Below are 24,169 nucleotides of genomic sequence, written 5' to 3'. Positions count from 1 at the left end.
TCACTAGCCCGGACGTATTTTTTGTAGTCCCCAAACTTTGTTCTCTTTAGGCTTTGCTAAGCTAACTCTGTAAAAGCCATTGTCTCCCTTTGCATTAAACTATGAACACACAGCTAGATTACACATCAACTAGAGTTTAAAATATGATATCGTAGTGGACCAGCCCTTTATGTTGCTACTTTTAAAAATTATTTTTACTGCTTGTTCAAACTACTTACGTAAAATGAGCTGAAACAACACAATTCTTGATATTTTTGTGACAACTGAATTGTTTTATGTCCACATAACTTTTAAGTTAACTTACTTGGTTTGTGTTGGGACAACATGGTCAAGTTGTGAGGAACCCTGCATTTTTTACAGTGTTGCACATTAAAAAAGACTTATGAAAATGTATTTTATATATTTAGAGTAAGAAATGTACAAATATTCTTCATAGAACATGACCTTTACTAAATATTATAATGATTTATGCCATCAAAGAAAAAAACAATACAATGTTAGAAGTTTATTGTAATAAAATACATGTAACATAAGACATAAGGTTTTGTGATGGTCACATATAATGAATATTAGCATGATGCCTTTTTTCTGAGATATTGCATGCTTTTTTACTTTAATATATCTGCTTATACTTTACATTCAGGTTTCAGTAGTTGGTTTATTTGCTAACCTATATGAACAGCATTCAATAATCTTTGTTTGGATTAAACTCCAAAGTGTCTCTTGTGCCAGCTGGTAGCACAAGTTAATGTCCTGCAAGTTACACATAAACTAACAATGAAACCATTTTCATCAGCTAATGTTAGCAAAGATGAATAAATACTATGATAGTTTTGTTCTTCGTTTATTTGGGTAAATACATTACTTATAGAACTTATATAAAGTGCCATAAATCTATTACTCTGAATGACGATGTTAATGACGATCATCTTGCTCATTTTGAAATATTATTTTTCTAACGTTATTAAAAAAGTATACTTATATCAAAAGAGAGAATAAGTGCAGCATAATACTTCATCAGTTAAACAGAAAAGTCCTTAAGGAAGAAACCCCGGTGTATCATGACACTTAATAGTTTCAACACTTTATAAGAAAAGTCTGTCTTCAAATGAATTATGCATGAGGTTTTTAGTGGAAAAAAATTGCATCGTCTGTCATCCTTTATCTGGATGCAACAAAATATTCTGCCTCACTGCAAAGGTCAGAATGTTAAAGAGATTCACTTCAGTTTGGCAGTCCAAATAACAACGTTAAGAGGTTTACATCTAAGTGTTGCTTCAATATCAATACAAGTATAATGCAGTACTGTTATACTCCAATCCACAGGCAGTAAGTCCAGTCTCTGTTTTACATTTGAGAGAGAATGAAGATCTCAGTGTGTGTCGATCATTGACACATATTGTATGCGTTATATTTTTGAGGATTGCTCTAATTCTATTACAAACACAATAACAGATTTTGATAATTGCCTTTTCCCATTTTTATTAGGTAAGCTGGGTCAGGGGAAATTTCCAATCGACAATGAAGAAATAAGCACTTTTTATTTATTAATCAAAGTTTGGTTACTAACACAAACAAACAAACTACACTCAAAAAAAATACAGGTTTGTTCGAACTAAGTATTTTAAATAAGCTGAAACAACACAATTCTTGGATTTTTTAGGGGTACAAATAAAAAAAATTTGTACTAGTACTAGTACTGCTCTATGTTGTCCAAACACAAATCCATTGTGTGGTACCCAGCATTTTATACAGTGTATATAAGAAAAACTGGTCAAGGTCAGAAAGCCTGAAGGATATATACTGAAATTCTGTAGGGAAGAATGCTCTCCAATCTCTTTACAGGTTTCCTTGGAGCACATCAGGCATTAAAGAAGAATTAAAGACCTACAGAATTTTCCTTTTTGTGTAAAATTTTTAATGCCAATGTATGGTTTGATTTGGCACATTTGGAATCATAAGACCAATAATAAGCAGCACAAGTGTTTTCACTTTAAGTTTAGTTCCGTTTGTAGTACAAATTTATACAATCACATTCATAGAGTTTTGTAACAAGCTAAAATATACATGACGGTTAGTTAAAAGTGGACCTTCATTCATTACTTTTTGTTATTATTATTACTATTATTTTGAATAATATAATTCATATTTAATTATCATCTTGTACAATAATTGTTTTCCTGTGTTAAGCATATTTTGCTGTTTGTTTAAACTACTTATTTAAAATAATCTAAAACAACACAATTCTTGAGATTTTTTTAGGCACAACTTTACTGTTTTATGTTCAATTCACTTAAATTTGTAAAAATAAAATTAAAAACTAATAAGCTAACTTAAGTCCTTCATGTTGTCCTAACACTATTCGGATCATTTTTTTACAGTGTACCATGATTTTATGTTCATGTGACAATGATACTAAAATGTTAACCTCTGAAACAAATAACATTTTTAAATATACTAATAAAGGAAGGGCTACATTAAATGCTAATAAATTCTATCAATATTTCACTAAATTGCTGAGCACTTAACTGCGTTTACATTATCAGCTCCACACAATGAAATCACTGCTGTTGTCACTCTGTGTTGAGCGTCCCAGTTGCTGTTCAGGTTTTGCAGGCATCTCAAGGGGTCGAGGTGCATTGGAAGTCAACCAACTCAATTATTTTTCTTTCGAAACACTTCAGAATCTACCCGCTTCTTGTACCTAGAAACAACACAACAATCATGGCTGAGGAAACTGGAGAAGCGGAACGAATGCCTCTCATCGAGGAACCACACAGAAAAACTGATTCCAGAAGAAATTTGATCATAATAAAAGCACTGCACACTGCAAACTTTTTACTTGAAGAGGTGTTCAAAAGACGAAAGCCTTTATAATTATTACAACACATGTCATGATTCATGAATATTAGTAAAGTTTTATGCATGTGTCAGAATCAGAAATGATTCCAAACTCAGGAAGATTCATCTACTGAGATTTAATGTGCTTGCAGCAAAGGAAAAATACAGAAGAAACGCAAGAGGTTCCATTCTGGCTGCTTAAGGACATTCATTCAGGACAGTTTTTATACAGGCATACAAACAGATGATGAAGCATTGTCTTTAATCATTAGTCTAAACAGTTTGTTTAGTTAAATCCTATTGATCATATCATCAAATCATTGTCATGACTCTTTTGAACACCTCGATTGTTTGGATCAGCTGTGTTTGATTTGGATTGGAGCAAAACTGTGCGGAGCTGCAGCACTCAAGGAACTAAGTTTCAGATTTATGGTCTAAACAGTTTGGTAGAATCCTATCATATAATCAAATATAACTACATTTACATGAACATCCATTATTCAAATGATTTGCTTTAGTCTAATTAAGAGAATAATAAGACTAAGGTGTTTACATGAGTTGCTTTTTGAGTGTTACTTTCAGCACCCTATTTGCATTTCCTCCGGAGTTTCATGCAATTTCAGTAATAATTCGATTAAGGTGTTTTCATGCCTGTGCTGTACTTCAGTGATGCGACCAAATTTGGCATACTCCACGTCTAAATTCGATTTGTCTTTAGTTCGATTAGTTCCTTAATCTGATGAAATTAATCAAAAATCACTGTTTAACTCCTAATCGAAGTATTGTCTTAATCGCATTAAATCAAATGATTGGTGTCCATGTAAATGTAGTGTCTGCTCAATATTCCAGCAACTGGCACCATCCAACCATTGAGCTGATTGTAAACTACAGTTAAGCAAGAAGCACATGCATGAATAACATTAACTTTGGGTTTCTAAAAGTATAGTTTTTGGTTTTTAAAAGTATACATATATAAAAAGAATATAAATACAACATATGGACCTTGTTTGAGATGTCTTTGTTATGACAACTTGAGATAAACCAAATACATCATAACCTGTCTTTATAATGTCAAGTTGACATTACCCAGACACGAAAACTCATCATAAATCTGTCATAAACATAATAGTCATGAGGCCATTAAAATAGCAGTAACTTTAATATTTTTCATGACCACAGCTACAGTGGTACAAATAGAATTTGTCATTAAAATGTCATCAAATGTTTTCAAATGTTAATGATTATTTATAATTTATTTATATTGTTTATATTGTAATAAATTCATTTGACAGAGTATTGACATTTTTAATGAGAAAATGTAAGTACAAATTAATTTTGTTCCACTGGAAAAAAGTGATCAGAAAAATATTTATGAAAATATCATGTCTGTCATGTTTATGACAGATTTATGACAAGATATGTTGTCTTGTTAATGTCAAGCTTTCACAACAAAGACATCTCAATGTCATCTTTGCATGCTTGCCATCGAATGCTTTCATTATAGATGTGTGCATTTTTAACGAGACACATTAATAATTATTATGTTTTTAACTTATTTAATCAAATGAAAAATCCCTTATCTTTACATCCCAAATGATGAGAGGTATCTCTTCGAATTACAAATGACATAACTAAGCAAATGACTCTTAATGACAGTTGTCATATGCATGCATGAAATCTCATTCATAATCATGACGTGGGTCATGACATGATCATAAAGGTGTCACGACAGTCTTATGAACACCCTCTTCAAGTAAAGTGTTACCCACTGAATATTTTACAATATGATATTTCACAAACTGAGACCTTGCTTATTTATTTTGCTGATTGTTGCAAATTTCTTTTTGTCTTTGCAAAGTTCATATGCAGACAAGATAAATTGAAATCGCTGGGTAAATCAAGTAAACAGTAGCGAATAAACATCTAAATCTTTGCTTTCCAAACATTTCCTCTGCATTTTCATCTGGAACATCTGTCTGTTTGTTGTATTTCATGCTGTGTCTGTTTCTCAGGGCTGTCTGTATGTGTTTTGAAGGTAAATAGATTGAACTCATCAACATTCTGGACGGTGGACGGTCTCTGTGCTCTGTTGTACTCAAACTTTTATGAAGTCTGCATTATAAATAAGTGAGAGGAGCTGAAGGTCACACAAATGTTGTCCTGTCTGTTTCAGAGGCCTCAAGTGTCTTGAAGCACATATAAGACACATCCTACATCCTGCGCTTTCAGTGAATGCTCCAGCAGTTTTGTGTTACCTGTATTTCTATCAACTGCACAGGTGATGGCACTCATCGATGAATGAATCCTTCAAGTTTCTTTTCATTGAATAGAGTTTCATTGTAACAGACAGCATCATGAAATCTACGAAGAAATGGAGTGGATTTTCCGAACGAACTGGATGAAGTGGATTTTCAAGATCAAATTATTGAAACAAAAAGCTACTTGTTTTATTTCAATGTCTATATATGGAATAAAATAGTCATTGGCCTATAAATGGGGTAAAAATGCAGAATTATGAGATGTTACATCACAATTTTGAGGGTAAAAAGTTCAAGTTGTTAGATAAGTTCTGAAAGGGGGGGGGGGGGGGGGGGGGGGAGTATGTAAACCAGGAATCTGTGAGATAAACTGTAAGATAAAAGTGTGACTGAAAAACAATGAACCGAATCTTTAAATCAGTATCAGCAAATTCAATTCACGTTTATTTGCATAGCACCTTTCAAAATAATTCTTCTTCCAAACATTTACAAAAGGTGCAAATTATTGCATTACAATCAAAATCAGTGTGAGTAGGGTGGACAGTACAGCCATCAAGTGTATTCATACAGCAGTCAATCTGCATTTATATGATACATTGTACTTTTTCAAAAAGGTGAGTAAAGAAGTAATGTTGACTACATTTAAAACAAGAGGAAACCCATTGCCTGAAAAAGAAGTAAATAAAATATGTGGAAAATTACACTTTAAAAAAAATCATAATTTTACGGTTTAAATAATAACAGCTGTTAAATTACAGAAACTTACCATAAAATTATGAATATTAAATTGCAGAAGTTTACCAGAAATGTAAATTTAAGGACATTTCTGTAATTTAATATCCGTTATTTTACCGTATATTTCTGTAATTTAACGGCTGTTATTTTACGTCATAAATTAAGTATTTTAAATTCTAAAATTACGGATTTTTTTTACAGTGTATAAAAATAATTACAACGAGTCTACTTACTTTTTTAAGTAAATCAACATAATGCTTTTAAGGCTACGGGTTACCTCACTTTTATAAAGTTGCCATGAAATCAAGATGTATTATTCTTATTGTATATGTTCTAGCACTTGGTATAAACTATGTATCAGTGCAATTTATTATTTTATAAAAAAAATTAAAAAAAAAAAAATTCTCTATTTTGTTAGCAATGCCTATCTTCCAACAATCCAATCGTTTCCCATAGGATGAAGCTGAGCACCGCCCTACATTTTTTTCTAATTTCAGAAATCATTTCAATCAACCCAGTCTCATTGGAAAAATGTACTCAGGGATACATTTGTGAGAACAGAGAAATATCTATCCTGCACTACATCAGTTTTTGCTTTAACAAATCCACTAGTGATGATCTTAATAATATGTTACTGGGGCATGTTTTCTCATACAGGTTTTTTTTTTGCAAATCCCCCAGAGGCTGCTGTGTACAACTCTAAGGCCCAATCCCAATTCTCTCCCTTAGCCCTTCCTTTTTTCCCTACCCCTAGTTTTGCGCATTCACTTGAAGGGGTGTCCCAAATATTTTTAGCTTGAAGGTGTAGGGCTTAGGGGAAGGGCTAGATAGCCCTTGAAACTGAGATTTTTCAGGACCACACTCGAAACTAAGAGAGTAAGAAAATTAAATAACGGCGTTCATGTTTTAGCATTATGCTTTAAAAAAAAGTTCAAATAAAAACCGCTAAATTTGGCTATCTATAATCCATCATAATACCTCCTGTATAGCAGTGCCACAAGATACTTTCACATCTGAAACTCGATGACACTCCAATCACCTGTCAGAAAAGTCTAGTGGCTGGGAATGGCTTTTTTTACAGTGTCTGCTATAATGTTAACGTTGTTTTCTTGTGTTTACATAGATAAATATGGCCACTAGGTAACAATCTTATTGCCACATTTTTATGATAACATAATACATGCCTTGAGTGATTTCCTGAAAATAAATACTAAAAAATAACACAACTAGAATAACTACAGCAGTCGCGATCATCAATCCCATGGAGTAAGAGATCGCGATGACACATGATGACGTGTGCAGGTGCTATAGTTCTGTCCCATTTCTTAGGGGTAGGGGTAAAAATAGAATTGGGATTGGGCCTAAATGTCCTTCTCTCACATGTCCATCAGAGAAGCCGGTCGACTTGTCATTGTGCACAATGTATCAGTTTGATATCAACTGACTGACTCACCCCCTTCTCTAAACCCAACCAATAGTGTTCTTAAAAGCAAACTAGAGAGAAAAGCTATCACGGCTGTTTGGTTATAACACGGTATCAACCGCTTTTTGTGTGTGTTTTGTTTAACCTGGTTTCAGAAACCATCCTTTGCTTTGTTTGCGGTGAGCTACCAAGCAAACCAGGCATACTGGACATGCTGTCTGTGAGGTTTACGAGCCAGGAAGGCTCGTAGTGGGTTCTCAAAGGATATAAAAAAATGAGAAAACCTCAAAATGATGGCACAACTCGCTGATATAACGTGTAAAGTGATGGTTTATTTACAGTGTACGAGAGTGAAACCCAAAACCCAGCAAAGTAGCAAACAAACAAAAATAAAAGAAAAATAAACAACAAACAAAACGATATATGTACAATCACAATAAAAATGTACAAGTTATAGATCGCTTACGGCACCACAGTAGCTCGCTCGCTCGCCAGGTGAACTGACCCCGAATTGTTGTTTGGGGCTGCCTTTTAAAGGTGAAGCCCCACCCCCTTAACACAGACCAACATACCCTAATTAAAAGGTAAGTATAAACATCAGTACATGTTCTCCGGTTTATTATTTAAAAACCATTAAACCCCAAACATCCACAATTAATCAATGTTAACTAAAATAGATCAAGATATAAAGATATAAACATATAAACATGAACATTTAAACACATAAAGAAAAGTATAAACCCATTCCCCCCCTTTCTCTAGAGGACAATGGACTAGTCTGCTTCCGGTTGCTCTGGAGCAATCCACAGTGAACCCGGCACTATTTAGCCAGGCCGCTGGGAGGCGCTCTGTTTGACCGGCCGATGGAAGAGCAACCAGGAAGACAGATGAAGGAGAAACACGGATACCAAACAACCGGTAAAAATTAAACAAACAATAACTGAAAACACTTAGATACGGACAAACCAAAAACATTAAACACTCAGACAACATGTGTATATGCGTGTATTTGTGACTATAGCGTGCGTTATGGATGGCGATGAAGAAATGCGTTTGTGGATGCGTTTGTGTGTGTGTGAAAACCAATGAGCTGATGGCGGACGTGTGCACCCGAATCGCCTCAAGCTTTTCTGGATAATTTTGGTAAGTGAATTATGTTTGAATGTTGAGCACTGTTTGTCAGCCAGGGACAAGTCACCTCATCACACCGTCCATATGGAGGTAAGCAGTCAGAGGTACCACCCTGTAGTACTCGTTTTACACACAAAATACATATTTCTTGGTTCTCAAAAATGTATCCCTGAGCACATTTTCCCAATGAGCCGGTGTTTGTTTCAATCGCATTTACATGATGATAGGGGGAAAGGACAATCTGGACTTCAGTTTTTAACTTTAAGTATCATCATGTTTTACAGTGTATATCTATAATATTCTATTTTCTATATTTTTTTCAGTGAAATATGATTTGTGGTGCATTCATAAGTGAACATGGGTCATCTTCTTAAGTGCTTATAACATGGGGTGTTTATAAGAAAGTGTCTGGTGCATATGGAGGAAAGAGTGTGTGTCTTTGTTTTCTTGAGGGGAGAAAAAATCTTTTAAATAGATCTATCAAAACAAAAGCATCAAGATTGTGAGATTTAATCTAAGAGTCACAACATTTGTGTTCAATTGTTTGTTAATTATTTGTGTGTGCTCACAGCCTCCACCTTCCTCATGGATTCAGCGCTGTTCTCAAGGCCTTCGCTTCCGAATCCTTACAGAAATATTGTTTGCTCTAAAAGAATCTAGATCAAATATTGCACTCTAGGCTGAAACTAAGTTGCACAAGGCCAGATCTGCCACTATGCCTGATCTGGTCTGAGAAAAGGCTCAAACTGCAGCAGGATTAAGAGGAATGACTTCTTCAAGCATAACTTCTAATGTGCAAGAGCTCTTGAGAGAATGAATAGATATGACCCTGAATGGAACACAATCTCGGATCTAATCAAACTCGATCTCCGACATCAAACTGTGTGCTTTGGTGTCGTTTTATCTTCTGCTTTCTTTTTCACCTTGAACATCCTCAGAGGCGCTTCTGTAATATTTGTTTCCTGAAGTGAAACTTTCTCTTAGACATATTTCTATATGGCACTCATGATATTCACTCGTCTACACGAGTGTGCAATGGAATATAGAGACCAAAGGGTGTTCAGTCTTTTGTTTTGACTCAATGTTGCATTTATCATCATTTTGAGGATAAAATTATGACATAATGAGATATAAAATGATGTTGGCATGTGTGCCTCCCTCACAAATACAATAGTAAGTACTGGTAATGCATAGCAGAACTAACTGGGGATTATTACATTGCAGCGCCACCTTGTGGTGCTAATGAATGGTTGATAGTGAAAGTTTACAATAAAAATATCTCGTATATTTCTGTATGACATAAATTAGGATATACACAATTTTTCTTTATAAATTATTAATATAATACTAATATATTTGAGCAAAGACGTGTTGACTAGATCATGCAGAAATTATTTTATATGTATATGTATATATATATTATTTATTACTGCTATTTCTAATAAATAATTCAGATTTATTAAAGGAATAAAGCAGTGTTGACTAGAAACTTCAGTTGTCCTGTTCCAAATATTTTTTATGTTATTTTAAAAGAAATAATATTAATATATGAAACAAAACAGCGTTGATCAGATATTTCACACATCATATTTCAAATATATATTATTTAATAATACTACTTCGAATAAATAATACAAATATTTAACAATGCAATAAAGCAGTGTTGACTTGAAAATTCAGCCGTTATAAAAATATTTAATTAATATTATTTCAAAATTAATCATTTTAATATATTAAACAAAGCAGTGTTGTATCATATTTCAAAGCATCATATTTCAGATATATTTTATCAGAATTATTTTTAAATTGTAATACTGAAATAATAAATAAATAATATATATTCAAAGAATTATTTGAATTATTCATGTATGCAAAATATATAGAACTTTCATTTTTATTAAGAAAAAAAAAACATTCCACTGTGAATTTGATTTATATAACTTATGGATACAGATAATAAAATGATTCAGTAATTTATTTTTAAAAAACTCTAGTAATTGGTATAATCAAATCTAAAATGCAGCAGTTCTTACTAAAGCTACTGTACAAGTTTAGAACACATACCAGACACTGAAGTGCATTTTTACACCATTCAAAAAAGAGGAACTTTAAACTTTTGAACCTTTAAACCTTTTGGTTTTCTATGCTGACAAAGAAATGGAAGCCATTTCAATCTTTTCATTTTTGTTTTGTATTCTTACATTTGTTCCAGTTTGTTTCCTCCAGTCTTGTCTGAGCTGTTGAGCTGTGTCAGTGTCTTGAAGGCTGTAAGTAAAGGTCACAGTGCTGTAGGGTTGATCCTCAGGACTCAGTGTTCTCCTGCTGATATTTCTATTTTTTCTGTGAGTCCTGCATGACCTGCTCATATGAAGGAGGAGGATGATGAGGATGAGGACCCTGGCTGTAGTAGGAAAGCGCACTCACTGCAGGGAAGACAGTGGAAATGACTGCGGTTTCTGAGTCTCCATAACTGTGAAAGCCAGTCTGACGCAGGCCTATTAATAACCACAGCAGATCACAGCACATCAGTGACTTATCCACCATTTCCATTTCCCCTCATGATGCTTTGGTTAATTATGGGAGCAATTTCTGCTAAACTACAAACAAATCTGAAGAAACATAACATGGTGAACAATGAACACACACTCTTAGATTTAAAAGTACTAGAGCTGTCACTTAACCTTTCAAAAGGTACACATTTGATCCCAAAGAATCCATTTTAGTGTCGTAAAGAATAGTTCACCCAAAAATTACCTCATACTTTATTCTCCCTCATGTGGTTTTAAACCTTTAGGAGTTTCTTTCTTCTGTTGAAATCAAAGAAAGGGTTTATTTGAAGAATTCCGGTTGAATTCTGTTTGTTTTTTTTCCTACCATTAAAGTCGATGAGTCTTGGCAACCAGCAAAACCACATGAGTAAATGTAAATGATGAGCTAATTTAAATTTTTGGATGAACTTTTCTTTAAAGGTACATATTAGTACCTAAAAGGTACACAAGAGTACCTCTTGAATATGTTAGGTAATAATAGCAAACATGGACCATTTAAATACAAATGGGTTCCTTCAGAAAATGTACTGCCCCCAAGTGTCAGCTCTCACACTGTACAATTAATTCGGAGATTGCAGTTATGCTTATGCTAACATCACATTAAAATATCAATTGTAATGTTATTTTTATGACAAAAAATAAAGCACAAAGTAAAACATACACTGAAAAAAAGTATCAGTTGACTTTAATTTTAAAATGTGAGTGAACTCATTGCCTTAAAATTATTATGTAAATGAACTGTGATTTAAAAAATAATAATTAGGCCAACTTAAAAGACAAGTTGACCCAAAAATCAACCCTTTTGTTGATTCAAACCCCTTCGTTCATCTTCGGAACACAAATTAAGATCTTTAGGTGAAATCTGAAAGCATTCCTTATTATCCAAACAAAACACAGACACATCTGAGATATTCGTTCATAGCACAACTAAGTGTAATACGTGAATGTGCGCCTTATACTGACACTAAGGACAAGAAATTGTTGAATCATTGTTTTAGTTTTATGTGAACACTTAAGACTTATTGTAACTTGATATTCAGATTGAACCATCGAAAAAAAAATGGGCTATTTTAATAATTTTTTTTGTATATTTTCTACACACTGAATGAGTGGAGGCCATTGCTGTGTGTGGAGGATTAGAGATCTCTCAGATTTCACCCAAAATAACTTTGTGTTAAGATGAATGACGGTCTAAGGAGTTTGAATCAAGATGAAAGTTAGCAATAAACAACACAATTTAGATTTTTGGGTGAACTAACCCTTTAACAGTTTCAAGTTACAATGGGTTTACACATTTCTTAAAGTAACCAATCGCTTTTTTTCCTTACTCAGTTTTCCTTATGTACTTTGTAGCATGGCCTTATTATATAAAAATAACATGTTTCAGTTCTTGTGAATGGAAATTTCCCAAGTACATCTCACAATATGAAACAGTATAGTTAAGGGTGGGAAAATGTGGATAAGGAGATATTACCAGGTGTTATGATAGGGTTTCTGCTGAAGGCTACAGTAAACTCAGGCCTGTCGGATGGAGGGTAAGGGTGAGCCCTTCTGCGGATGAAGTAGCCAGTGCTGCAGCAGCATAAAATGGCAATAATCAGCAGTAACCTGCAGATCAAAGTCAGCAGAAAATCACTAGAAATGCTCCAATCCAGGGCGAAGATTGATGGTTGTTCCAATTCATTCTTTAAGCCAAGTACATTTTGAACGTAATTTCGTAGGAAACCAAAAATAAAATGAACTTTGAGGCAAGTGACCCACCAGAAATACCATATTCTTTGAACAGCAAGAGCTCGAACGCAGCATTCTGTGCCACAGCAGTCCTCATATGCCTTGCATCTAGAAGAAAAAAACATATTCATCCTCATCCTTTAGCCCTTTTATGGCTTGAAGGTCATGCTGAAATATATATGATAAGCATAATGTTTTATATACATTCAATAGTGTGAGGCTTTAAATATTATATTAACTAAATACGTTTTATCGATTTCAATTTAGTTAAAAAATAGTTTTTGTAGTAGTTAAGATGTGATTTATTGATAAAGTAGTCAACGTTTGAAGTGGATCAAAAAATGTTTTTTTTAATTGTCCCAAAACAAGAAAAAGTTTTGTTCAATAGTTTTAGACAACTTTTATAAACCTTTTTTAATCCACTTCAAATGCTAACTACTATATTTATTTTTATAATTTCATTCATTAATTAATGTTCTTTTCGTCTTAGTCCCTTTAATAATCAGAGGTCACCACAGTGGAATGAACCGCCAACTTATCCAGTATATGTTTTGATTTTCCAGCTGCAACCCATCTCTGGGAAACCTCCATACACACTCATACACAACTGACAATTTAGCCTACCCAATTCACCTGTACCGCATGTCTTTGGATTGTGGGGGAAACTGGAGCACACGGAGGAGACCCACGCGAACGCAGGGAGAACATGCAAACTCCACACAGAGACGTCAACTGACCCTGCCGAGGCTCGAACCAGCTACCTTCTTGCTGTGAGGCGACAGCACTACCTACTGTGCCACCGCGTCACCCATTTTTATAATATATAATGTAAAACAAATTGGCGACTCGGTGGCGCAGTGGGTAGCACGATCGCTTCACAGTAAGAATGCCACTGGTTCGAGCCTCGGCTGGGCCAGTTGGCATTTCTGCGTGAAGTTTGAATGTTCTCCCTGTGTTCGCGTGGGTTTCCTCTGGGTGTTCTGGTTTTCCCTACAAGTCCAAAGACATGCGGTACAGGTGAATTAGCTATATGCTAAAATTGTCCGTAGTATAAGTGTGTGAATGAGTGCGTATGGGTGTTTTCCAGTGATGGGTTGCAGCTGGAAGCATATGAAACATATGAAGCATATGTGAAACATATGCTGGATAAGTTAGCGGTTCATTCCGCTGTGGTGACCCTAGATTAATAAAGGGACTAAGCCGAAAATAATTTTTTTTTTAAGCTCACGTATATCAGCATTGTATTGAATCAACTAAACTTGAACAAACAAATAAATACAGCCCCAGTGGGCATACAATACATATTTAAAAAGCATTAAACTACATAAAATATAAATATATAAAATCAGTTTAGCTAACTTAGCTAAATTAAAACAATATACATTGTATAATGTATTGTACCTCAGAAAAGTCTGCTTATTTATCATAGCATAGGTTTATATATAGTATATTTAAAGGTTTCATTCAGCACAACGCTGCACTTGTGAGGTAAAAGCACATTGATTTGATGATGAATGTGTTGTGTTGAAGTAAAAGTAAGAAGCCTCTGCCGTTCAGTTCAGTCTCACACCTCCTGTGGCGTCTGTCAGCATCCGGCCAAACATGAAAACCAATGATAAATCACTCTCATTCATACCAGCAGAACAGAGAGGCAAAGTTTCTTAGCTAAGTGATTCTCTCAATGGACATCTGAATGAATCATTTAACCACTGTTCTGTTAAGACTAATAAGAACAAAGCTAAAGGGCTGAGTTTGGTGAAGACTATTAAAAGAAAATGCGGCTCCTGCTTCAGTACTTAAAACCATTACTGCCCATTTCAACCAATCATTTGTTTACTGAACTTACATGAAATACACAGGATAATCTCCTTCAAAGTACCAACAGTACTTTTTTTCAGCAACTGTCTGCAAAAGAAGAGATTCTGCTGAGTTTCCAAAATAAAGCAAAAGAAAAAAAAAAAGACAAAATAAAGATATTTGTACACTTTTGGATAACATTAAGCAGCCAATCAGTTTCTGAGAAATTCCTAAATTTTGATTTATTAGGTGTGGATTTGAATAAAATGTAATTCTGGTTCAGAAGTTAAAATAAAACTGTTTTGAGCATTTTAGTATAAAAGAGCAAAAAGGTGCCATCTGTTCAAAGGTGTTTAATTTTAGACAACACAATACTATTGTTTGAACTATAAAAAGGTTAAGTAAACAATAATCTGAGAAACAACAATCACAACATAAAACATTTGTTTTTCTGACCAACAGTCATTTTCAGAAGAGGAAAAATACATCGGAAATGACCATGTAATTGAAAATTTGGAAAAAATATTACTTGACATAAATATTAAGATTTTACTCAAAGCCATCCTGTGAATCTAATAAATCCAAAGAAACGTAAAATTTTCAAATGGACTCATACATTTTTTAAGCAAACAGCTCTTAACTGAACCAGTTTGCATTAAAGAACAATGCAAAGCAAAATCAAGATTTGACTAAAAATGTACTCTGAAAAAATTATATCTAATATTTAAAATAAGACTCCTTCAGCCTTAGTGTTGGCTCTCGTGTTATTTGTCTTTTGTGTCAGACATCCTCATGAAAAAGAATTACCATGTTGTGACACTAGTTTTTCCTGTATAGCCAGTTGGGTCATACAAGCCATTTTGAGACAACTGTGTAAAACTGTGTTTTCAGTGATTACAGAAACTACCGATCCAATTTACTTGATGCTGTCATTTATTATTCAGTAAGCAAAAGGTGAACCATACTATTAGAATTTGAATTATTAAGTCTATATTTAATTAACTTTAATATACATAGAGTTCTACTTATACGTATGGACAGAAAAGTCTATTTAGCCTACATAATACTTGTACTCAGTCTTATGGTTGAGATACAGGCTACCTAAAATAGGATTATTTATTCTAATTATACTCATGTATGAGTAACTTATTAAATAGCATATTTTTTATATTTCATATAGTTTACATTACAAATCTCATTTAGCTGATGCAGTTTGTCTTGGATTGTGATGTAAATTTCAGTTTCATTGTAATATGGTTTGGCATTCCAATACATATGAATTTTTAAAGACAACCAATATACTTTCAATTTGAATGTGAATTTTGTGTAATCCACTGACGGTAATAAGGTAATTAAACATTTACATTAAACCTAATTTCAGTATGGTTAAATTTTATTTCTAGTGAAACTATTTAAAATAAACCAAACTAAAATTTAATTAAGTTGTACATATATAAATAGTAAACAATATAAAATAAATCTAGAAAATATACTTAAAATAAGCAAAATGTTCGCCAGTTTAGTTCTAGTGCCAATTGGTGCTGAAACAGAACATTGACATTACCTACTACATAACAAATACATAAAATATACTTGAACCCAAGTAGAATAAAAGGGATAGTTCACCCTCATTTTTCTTTTTGAAGAAAGTTGGAAACCTGTAACCCTTGACTTCCATTACATTTGTTTTTCCTATATGGAAAAATTTCCAAAATCTTAGTGTTTGATAGACTAAAGAAACTTATAAAGGTTTGGAACGACCGAGTGAGCAAATAATAAGCAAACTGCATTTTCTTTTCTTTTGTGTGTGCGTTTGAAATATCATTTTAATAAAATGAACTTGAAGGATACTTTGTAGGCTTTTTTTTTTAACTAAAAAGTTTTTGTTTTGTTACAGTTGAAATGAAAGCCACCACTGATATACAATGAAGAAAGAGCTTCTTGTCTTTGTCATAGACAAGAACAATAAACAATGTTTTGTGTTAGCTGAACAGAGAATCTATCCCAGATAGCAGGCAGTAATCGGCCCGAGCTCGGCTGCCCTCCGGCGCCTCCGGCTCCGACTCGGCATCGGCGAGTGTTATCCGGGCCGAGTGCGGCCCGCAGCTCGCTCGCGCACATGCGGCTGTAAAGCACTGGCCCGATTCCGGTCAACCATATCCGGTCCGAGTCTGTCTGTAGAGTCCTGGCCGCTTCTGGCAAGGACTCGGCTGATGGCAACCGATTAAGTTCTTATTTTATCTAGTAATCTGTTAGCTCCACGTTTAATGATAATTTGAGAAAATATTCATGGTACGATAGCAAAAAAAAAAAAAAGAATATTTAGTGTGGATGGTCTCAATGTTTAGACGCAAACAAAACAATATTATTTATAAATAGATTATACATGTCATCTAGAGAAAAACTATGTAAAATTCGCTTATTTTTGAGATAGCACGCTCCTGTGCTGACTGTTTTTTTTTTTTTTTAAAGCAGAAGTTGGTTTCATAATAAACACATGCGTGACTAAACTCATGATCCAAACTCCAATCCAGACGGTGGCGGTAATGCTCCAACAAGCTGGTTGTCAACCACCATGGCACGAAGATCACAAGAAGAAAAAGTTTGATTTTTCAAAGATTCCATGTGGATTCCGGTCAGAAAGGTAAGCTTTTTACTGCTTGTGTACTGTATAATTAGCGAATTTAGAGCTTAAAAAATTTCCACGGTGTTTGGTTGTAACAGCGTTTAGTAATTTAAAACAGTTTGATACGAAATGTAACTTGCTTTAAGAAACACGACTGGAGCTAATGTATGCTAACGCTAACAGTTACAAACACGTCTGAAAGTTCCTTTTCCTTTTACACTATGTTAGATTGTAACGTGTGTAGTAACTGAAAACTATTTTAATTATTTTAAAGAAACATGAAACGAATTTGTGTGTATGCTAACTTTGCGTTAAAGAAAGTTTCTGTAGACGAATCCATTAACTAACATGGCAAAACGTGTTTTTTTCCTGATTTAACATTATAAAGTACCGTGGATGTTGAAAAAATCATTGTACAGGCGTATACTTATCCAACAGTATTAATTCTGTGATTATGTGTAAATAAAAACTAATCGTTTTGGATTAATAAAATATTATTGTTTATCTTGTTTATGCAGTTAGTCACGAAAAATGATCGAAACTCGACTGTTTACTATTCTCTTTAAATTATCCAAGAGAAATATATTAGTGTGCACTTTAATTCATATGTGTTAGCCTATGTGAATCAATTATATCTTTTGTTCAAGCTGTAATGGTCAGTTAATGTAAAACTGAACGTCTTAAAGCAGATTTTGATGTTTTTTTATGTTATTGACAGTGATAAATTCTGATTTAAATGAATGGGTAACAATATTTGTTGGTTAAATCTTATTGTTCTTGTTTAACAAAGGTTAGTGAGATCATTATGCAGCACATCACGACCAAAGAAGTCAATGGCACACTCTTTTGAACGTGAATAGGCATGTTATAGTTGTGTGCTAAAAGTCCATTATAAGCTGTAAACTGCTGATACATTTTCAACATAGATTGAGCTATTCGGACATTACATTACTAATTGCTTCACAAACAGCTGAAATGGTTTATTGTTATTGGCTATCATCATCAAACATTTTTCACAATGGTAGGTTAATCTTCATGGGTACAGAATAATGCATGTGCTTGACCATCTTACAAATCTATGTCTCAGATTCATAAGGCTGTCACTCTGCATGAATCTCCAAATAAATCTTGTGCAACCTTCTGTGTACTGATTATTTACACTATAGGTATTATATGCATTAATTAACTTTGATAGTATTTTAGGATTTGAACTTTTCTTTACGGGAGGTTAACAACAATGTGATGTTTCATTATAGATGCATATGAGGAAGCTCGACTCAAACATCCAACATCCAACCCAACTGTGATTTCTGACTGGTAGACAGATGAGGATGATTATCGCCTGTCATACATCTAAAGACAGAACAGGTTTGTTTGCAATTATTTTAAACACATACTGTCAACATTATGTCATTGATCTATTACAACCTGTGAGTTTTGACCTGGCACTATACTAAAGTGATGTTTTGTTTTGTAAATGTATCTGATTAAGGGACAGTATAGACACATCTATACCATGATGAAGAAAAATTACTTGGAACAAAGAGGCTGGATAAAAGGCAGGTATGAAGATTTCAGAAATCAATGCAGCACCACAAGTACCATCACCATCAATGACTATGGCAGAAATCTTAAGACCACCATCAAGATGCACAGATACTGTACATTCCAGTACACCAGGCGTGTCCAAACTACGGCCCGCGGTGAGGCTTTTTATAAATATCAATAGAATCTGGCCCGCTATACAAAAATGAACGTAATTCAATAAATAACCACCGGGTGTCGCTATTACATGCATTCAATTAAGCAGCAGTTCTTGTTATGATCTATAAATCTATCTATCTGTCTGTCTGTCTGTCTGTCTATCTATCTACACACAGTTGAAGTCTGAATTATTAGCCCCTCATTGATTTATTTTTCTTTTTTAAATATTTCCCAAATAATGTTTAACAGAGCAAGAACATTTTCACAGTATGTCTGATAATATTTTTTCTTTTGGAGAAAGACTTATGTTTTATTTCGGCTAGAATAAAAAGCGGTTTAAATTTTTTTATGAACCATTTTAAGGTCAAAATTATTAGCCCCTTAAGTCTTCAGAACAAACCATTGTTATAAAATAACTTGCCTAATTACCTTAACTTGACTAGTTAACTTGATTAACCTAGTTAAGCCTTTAAATGTCACTAAGCTGTATAGAAGTGTCTTAAAAATATCTAGTCAAATATTATTTACTGTCATCATGGCAAAGATAAAATAAATCAGTTATTAGAAATGAGTTACTAAAACTAATATGTTTAGAAATGTGTGGAAAAAAATGTTTAACTCTCCGTTAAACAGAAATTGGGGAAAAAATAAACGGTGGCTAATAATTTAGGGGGGCTAACAATTCTGACTTCAACTGTATGTATATATATATATATATATATATATATATATATATATATATATATATATATATATATATATATATATACACACACGTGTCTGTGTGATGTATGTAAAATTTGGCCCGCGACAACGTTTGTTTTTTTGCATCTGGCCCTCGACCCAAAAAGTTTGGACACTCCTGCAGTACACCTATGAACATTTACAGTCTTTGTTCTAGTGCAGTTTGAGATCAAGACAGAACTTATTGCATCTCGTGATGTCTTTGTAAGAATTGAAGACATCACTAAATTTGTTAAGGTTTAATGCAGCTAGAAAGTAAAGATCAACTAGAGAATATCAGCAGTGTCTAACCCACTGTTGTATTTACAGAAGTTGTATGAGAATAAGCTACAGGTTGATTTATACTAATCTGGTATTTTTCTTTTTTAGCACGACTGACTGAAGTTTTAAAATCATGCAACGTCATAAAGCAGCAGCTGGGCCTGATTCTCACAAAACCAAAACAGACGTGATGAAATTCCAGATGTAAACACATTTGACCTTCCTTTGGCCAATTTGATTTGGAAAAGCTTGAAAATCAACTAAAGGAGCAGCCTGAACAAATGAAGAAACTGGTAAGTTCAAGCTCTTGCTAATTTCAAAGTGTTTTAAGTTTATTTGTTTTTTTTTTATTGTTTTTTTTGCTTCGTAGGTAGCCTACTTTTTTCCTAATTTTTTCTTTTTTTTTTTACATTAGTACTTGTTCACTACTAATTATCTGTTTATCTTTTAATCACAGATGGAGTGAGGACAAATGTCCATACCACGCCACTGATAAAGAAGTGGAAAAATGCATTACAAGGTAGCTACAACTTGCCCCTGACAGGGATGGAGGAAGAAAGAAGAGAAAGCTAATGTGTCAAATGTCTACATCAATATTTTGTTTTATTTTTTAAACAACATTTTAAGTGTATTAGGATGTTCCCTGATACTTGAACAATTTGTTTCTTTCATATATATGTGTGTGTGTGTGTGTGTATATATGTATGGTATGTATGTATGTATGTGTGTGCGCCAAATTCTGAAGAAACATCTTGATACATTTTTAATAAACGTAATACAAATACAATTGTAAATATAAAATTGCACAAGACGTGTTGAAAGAAAATTGCTGTTTGTGCAATTGATTTTGTTCAAGTTTATTTAAAAATAAGTTTTACTTTATACTTCTGCAATTATATATATATATATATATATATATATATATATATATATATATATATATATATATATATTTGTTTGTTTATTATTATTTTAATGTTTTATTAAAAAATGTTTCAAGATGTTTCTTCAGAATTCTGCAGTACTTTTTACAAGTTTGACTTGTATATTTTACGGATTGTCATTGGTATTTTTAAGATGTTTCTTGCTATATCTTAAATTGGTTTCTATATTTAGGTTTATATAAAATTTAGCTGTTTTTTACAAATTTTTAATTCAAGTCTATTGGGAAAACAGGGTTGTTTTAAAAACATCTGTGTTTGTGTGTAATTTTTAGATTTTTTGTTTAAATCTTTCTGTGTGTCTTTATTGTGTTGTTTTATTGTTGTTTTTATATTGATATTCTTGTGCACTACAAAATTATGTATACAATTTTAGTACTATTTTTTTCTTGCAATCAATAAACGTTTAACATTTATTTATTTTGTCATTTGTCTGATTATTTTCGTTACAGAATATGTATGCAGTTTGCACTTTATTCAAAGGTTAAACGCAGTGCTTACACTTTGTGTTTACATTATAGTCTGTGTTTGCTGTTATATAAATTCAAATGGTTGTAATACCATATATCAAGTACCAATGTAATACCAAAAGGTTTTATAAGGTGTATAAATCAATGACTGTAAAAAATATGGACGACGCGACAGCCCCTTTTGCCATTGAACGCCTTGAGGGCAAAACGCCTGCTTGACGGGCACAAACTGTCGCAAAAGACTGCTGAAATTGGAGCCAGACATGCGCAGAAGGACTGTCTGATGGAGCCAGAGGAGGAGCCGCGATAATGAGCGGAGTCGAGCTTCCAACCAAACGCTTTATGTAAAATCAACCACGCCCCCCGAACTTCTCACTCGACTGCCGGTGTCTGCACTATAACAAACGCTCACTGATGTAAATAGAAGCACATACATTAAAAAAACACAATAATATACGGTTTAAAAACGGTGTGATGTAAGCTGTTAAACTTTAATAAAAGCAATACATGGTGGACTGCAGAAATAAACGATCTTTTATACACTCTAGCCTGAATATGAGCACAAATAATATTCTCTTATTGTTATATTTGTTGTTGGTATTTGTTATCTTCATAGGGGTAGAAATAACACTTGTAAAATATGAACAATAACATATAAACAACACATACATTTTTAGAAAGGTTTTTATTTTTAATTAGCCATCAACAGAACCCAAAATATAGCCACCATAACGATTTACCATGCGGGAACAATCGTGCGTTTAGAAGATAAATACAGCAAGATTACTAAATATCAACAGGATATTTACACATCCCAACCCTGCAATTTGTCAATTTGTGCAAAAAAACTTTGCACTATTAATACAACGTCTATCTGCTGTAACATCACTAGTATATTGTTTATTCATTTTCGCTTGAATTGTTTATTACATTTTTTTGCCTCCGTTTTCATTTGGTTTATTCGATGCCTTCATTATATCTGGCAACGAGGAATTTACATTCTTTTTAATGTTAGCTGGAGTGTTCAAATAAAACGCCAACAGTAAATGATGTAAATAAATAATATCTAACATTTACAGCTCTATTAGGTTATATAAGATTCGATTTCAAGAACGTTATAATGATTTATAACAGCAAATTCAGTAGATTACTTAATAACATGCCAAAACTTAAAATGCAGAGACGTCCTATAAAGCAAGTTCAAATAACCTTACAGGAGATCAACGTGGAGATTATTATTTAAACACAAAGAGAATTACTGCTAACGATCTCCTGTATACCCCGTACTTAAATGGGTTTATTTTATTGTGCAGTTTTATTGTAATTTTCGTATTTATTATTATTATTATTTAATACTTGTGCAATCGATACAGGTTTATTGTTATTTATTTTGTCCTTTATTTAAATAATTGCTATGCTGTTTGCATCTTTATTCAAAGGTTAAACTCAGTGATACACTTTGCGTTCACATAGTAGCATGCGTTTGTTGTTATATCAACAAAAATGGGTGTAATAACGTTAACAAATGTGAGGGTTTTATATAATGAAGATTCAATCGCGCCAGCTCCGGGCATCAGCGCATAACCTAGTCGCGGCGTCGCGGGCTGATTCCGGCTCGCATGCGGCAGCGCCTGCTCGCTCGGCCCCCGCATCTGGCTCAATTGACTCAGGCTGGAATCGGGCAGTAAGTCCAGGCATCCGGAGTAGGTCCAGCAGAGGTAGTCAGTCTGAGGGGTAAGTCTCCGGCAGGCAAGAACTGGCCCCAGTGTATTTTGCTATCTGGGTGGCTAGGCGTGTATTAGCAAACTAATAAAGCCCGAAAAAAGCTCTGACCTTAGCGAATAAACAGTGTTCCACCAGATCATGTATGTCAGAAACTGTAGTTTACTGCTGAACTCATTTTGTCATAGTAAAATATCACAGAAATCGAGTAATAACACTTCAGTCTTCTGCCGAAGCTCAGACGCCGCGCTTTGAGAAATCACAGCTGTCAATCACGATGACACGCCCAGCATTAAATTACTGCTAAAAACAAACTGTTTACAAAAATGAGGATCTGCACCTATTTCAGCACAATAATCAGTGCCTTAATCGACCAGAACCATCTTTCGGGACATTTTATTGCAAGTGTAATTAATTTTTTTATTTGGGCTCAAGTCTCCTTCATTAACACGGAGGAGGCGGGCTTTATGACTTGTACTGCAGCCAGCCCCCAGGGGGCGATCTAACGGCCGAGACCTTCACTCAAACGCAAGCTTGCGGCACACTTGGTATAAATACGGAGTCGCGCCAGCTCCGGGCCACAGCGCACATTACCCTCGCGCCGATTTCGGCGCGAATGCGCAGCGTCGGCTCGCTTACGGCCGCCGCATCTGGCCCGCTTGATTCGGGCCGGAATCGGGCAGTGAGTCCACAGGCATCCGGCCCGAGTCCGGCAGCCGAAGTTGGGCCGAGGGGTAAGTCTTCGGCAGGCGACAATCTAGCCGGAACTGGCCCGAGTGTATATTGCTATCTGGGATGTGTGGTAATAATTTATTTTCGTCACATAGCGAGAACCAAACGGTATATTAAAACAAATCAAAGTCTTCTTCAAAAACATACGCATTTTATAAAGTTTTACATTATATAAAATACCTTGAAGTGGATAAAACTAAATTTGACTCATATCGCGTTACTCACCTCAGCAAACAAAAGTGTGATGAGGAGGCCGCATATTTGTCGCATCGTGTACATACACGAGTACAGACCTGAGGTTTTTCCTCAGGACCGGTTACCGGAGAAACCTTAGATTCGGCGTGTTGTTGATCCTCATGTCCTGCACTAGAACACAGTTTTTAGACCCCATGCAAAGCTCGAGCAGCAACTGCCCGTTATACAGTGAGGAGGATCACATCACATGACTGAACATCACAAAGACAGCCTTGTGAAACTTTCCTTTACTTCATCACTGTTTACAGA

At 34.2% G+C, this 24,169-nt stretch overlaps 1 protein-coding gene and 1 long non-coding RNA gene across 3 annotated transcripts; one reads left to right on the top strand and one right to left on the bottom strand.

Moving 5' to 3' along the window:
* Nucleotides 1–494: 494 nt before the first annotated feature.
* Nucleotides 495–24,058, bottom strand: vopp1a (VOPP1 WW domain binding protein a). Of its 2 annotated transcripts, XR_224749.6 has the most exons (6): nt 23,891–24,058; nt 14,515–14,573; nt 12,699–12,776; nt 12,412–12,545; nt 10,590–10,883; nt 495–2,704 (listed from the first exon to the last, which is right to left on the bottom strand). XR_224749.6 is itself a non-coding variant. In NM_001115072.2 (5 exons), exons 1-5 carry the CDS (start codon nt 23,933–23,935, stop codon nt 10,720–10,722), a joined length of 480 nt encoding a protein of 159 aa, NP_001108544.2. In that variant the 5' UTR covers nt 23,936–24,056; the 3' UTR covers nt 5,513–10,719. The 2 variants fall into 2 exon arrangements, 1 of the variants encoding a protein (NP_001108544.2); NM_001115072.2 differs by lacking the exon at nt 495–2,704 and having other exon boundaries at nt 5,513–10,883; nt 23,891–24,056.
* Nucleotides 17,055–20,044, top strand: LOC137487820 (uncharacterized). The gene is made up of 4 exons (XR_011006574.2): nt 17,055–17,109; nt 18,348–18,459; nt 18,584–18,654; nt 19,909–20,044. It is a non-coding gene; the product is annotated as an uncharacterized lncRNA (long non-coding RNA).
* Nucleotides 24,059–24,169: the final 111 nt, after the last annotated feature.

The sequence above is a fragment of the Danio rerio genome, chromosome 2 (genome assembly GCF_049306965.1).
Source record: "Danio rerio strain Tuebingen ecotype United States chromosome 2, GRCz12tu, whole genome shotgun sequence".
Lineage (NCBI taxonomy): Eukaryota > Metazoa > Chordata > Actinopteri > Cypriniformes > Danionidae > Danio > Danio rerio.
This window is presented reverse-complemented; position numbering and strand designations above follow the sequence as displayed.

Coding starts and splice junctions, on each gene's coding strand:
- vopp1a (NM_001115072.2), bottom strand. CDS start 23,935: ATGCGACAAATATGCGGCCTCCTCATCACACTTTTGTTTGCTGAG. Junction 14,574..23,890: donor TCACACTTTTGTTTGCTGAG/GTGAGTAACGCG, acceptor CTTCTTTTGCAG/ACAGTTGCTGAAAAAAAGTA. Junction 10,884..12,411: donor AAACCCTATCATAACACCTG/GTAATATCTCCT, acceptor GGTTATTAATAG/GCCTGCGTCAGACTGGCTTT.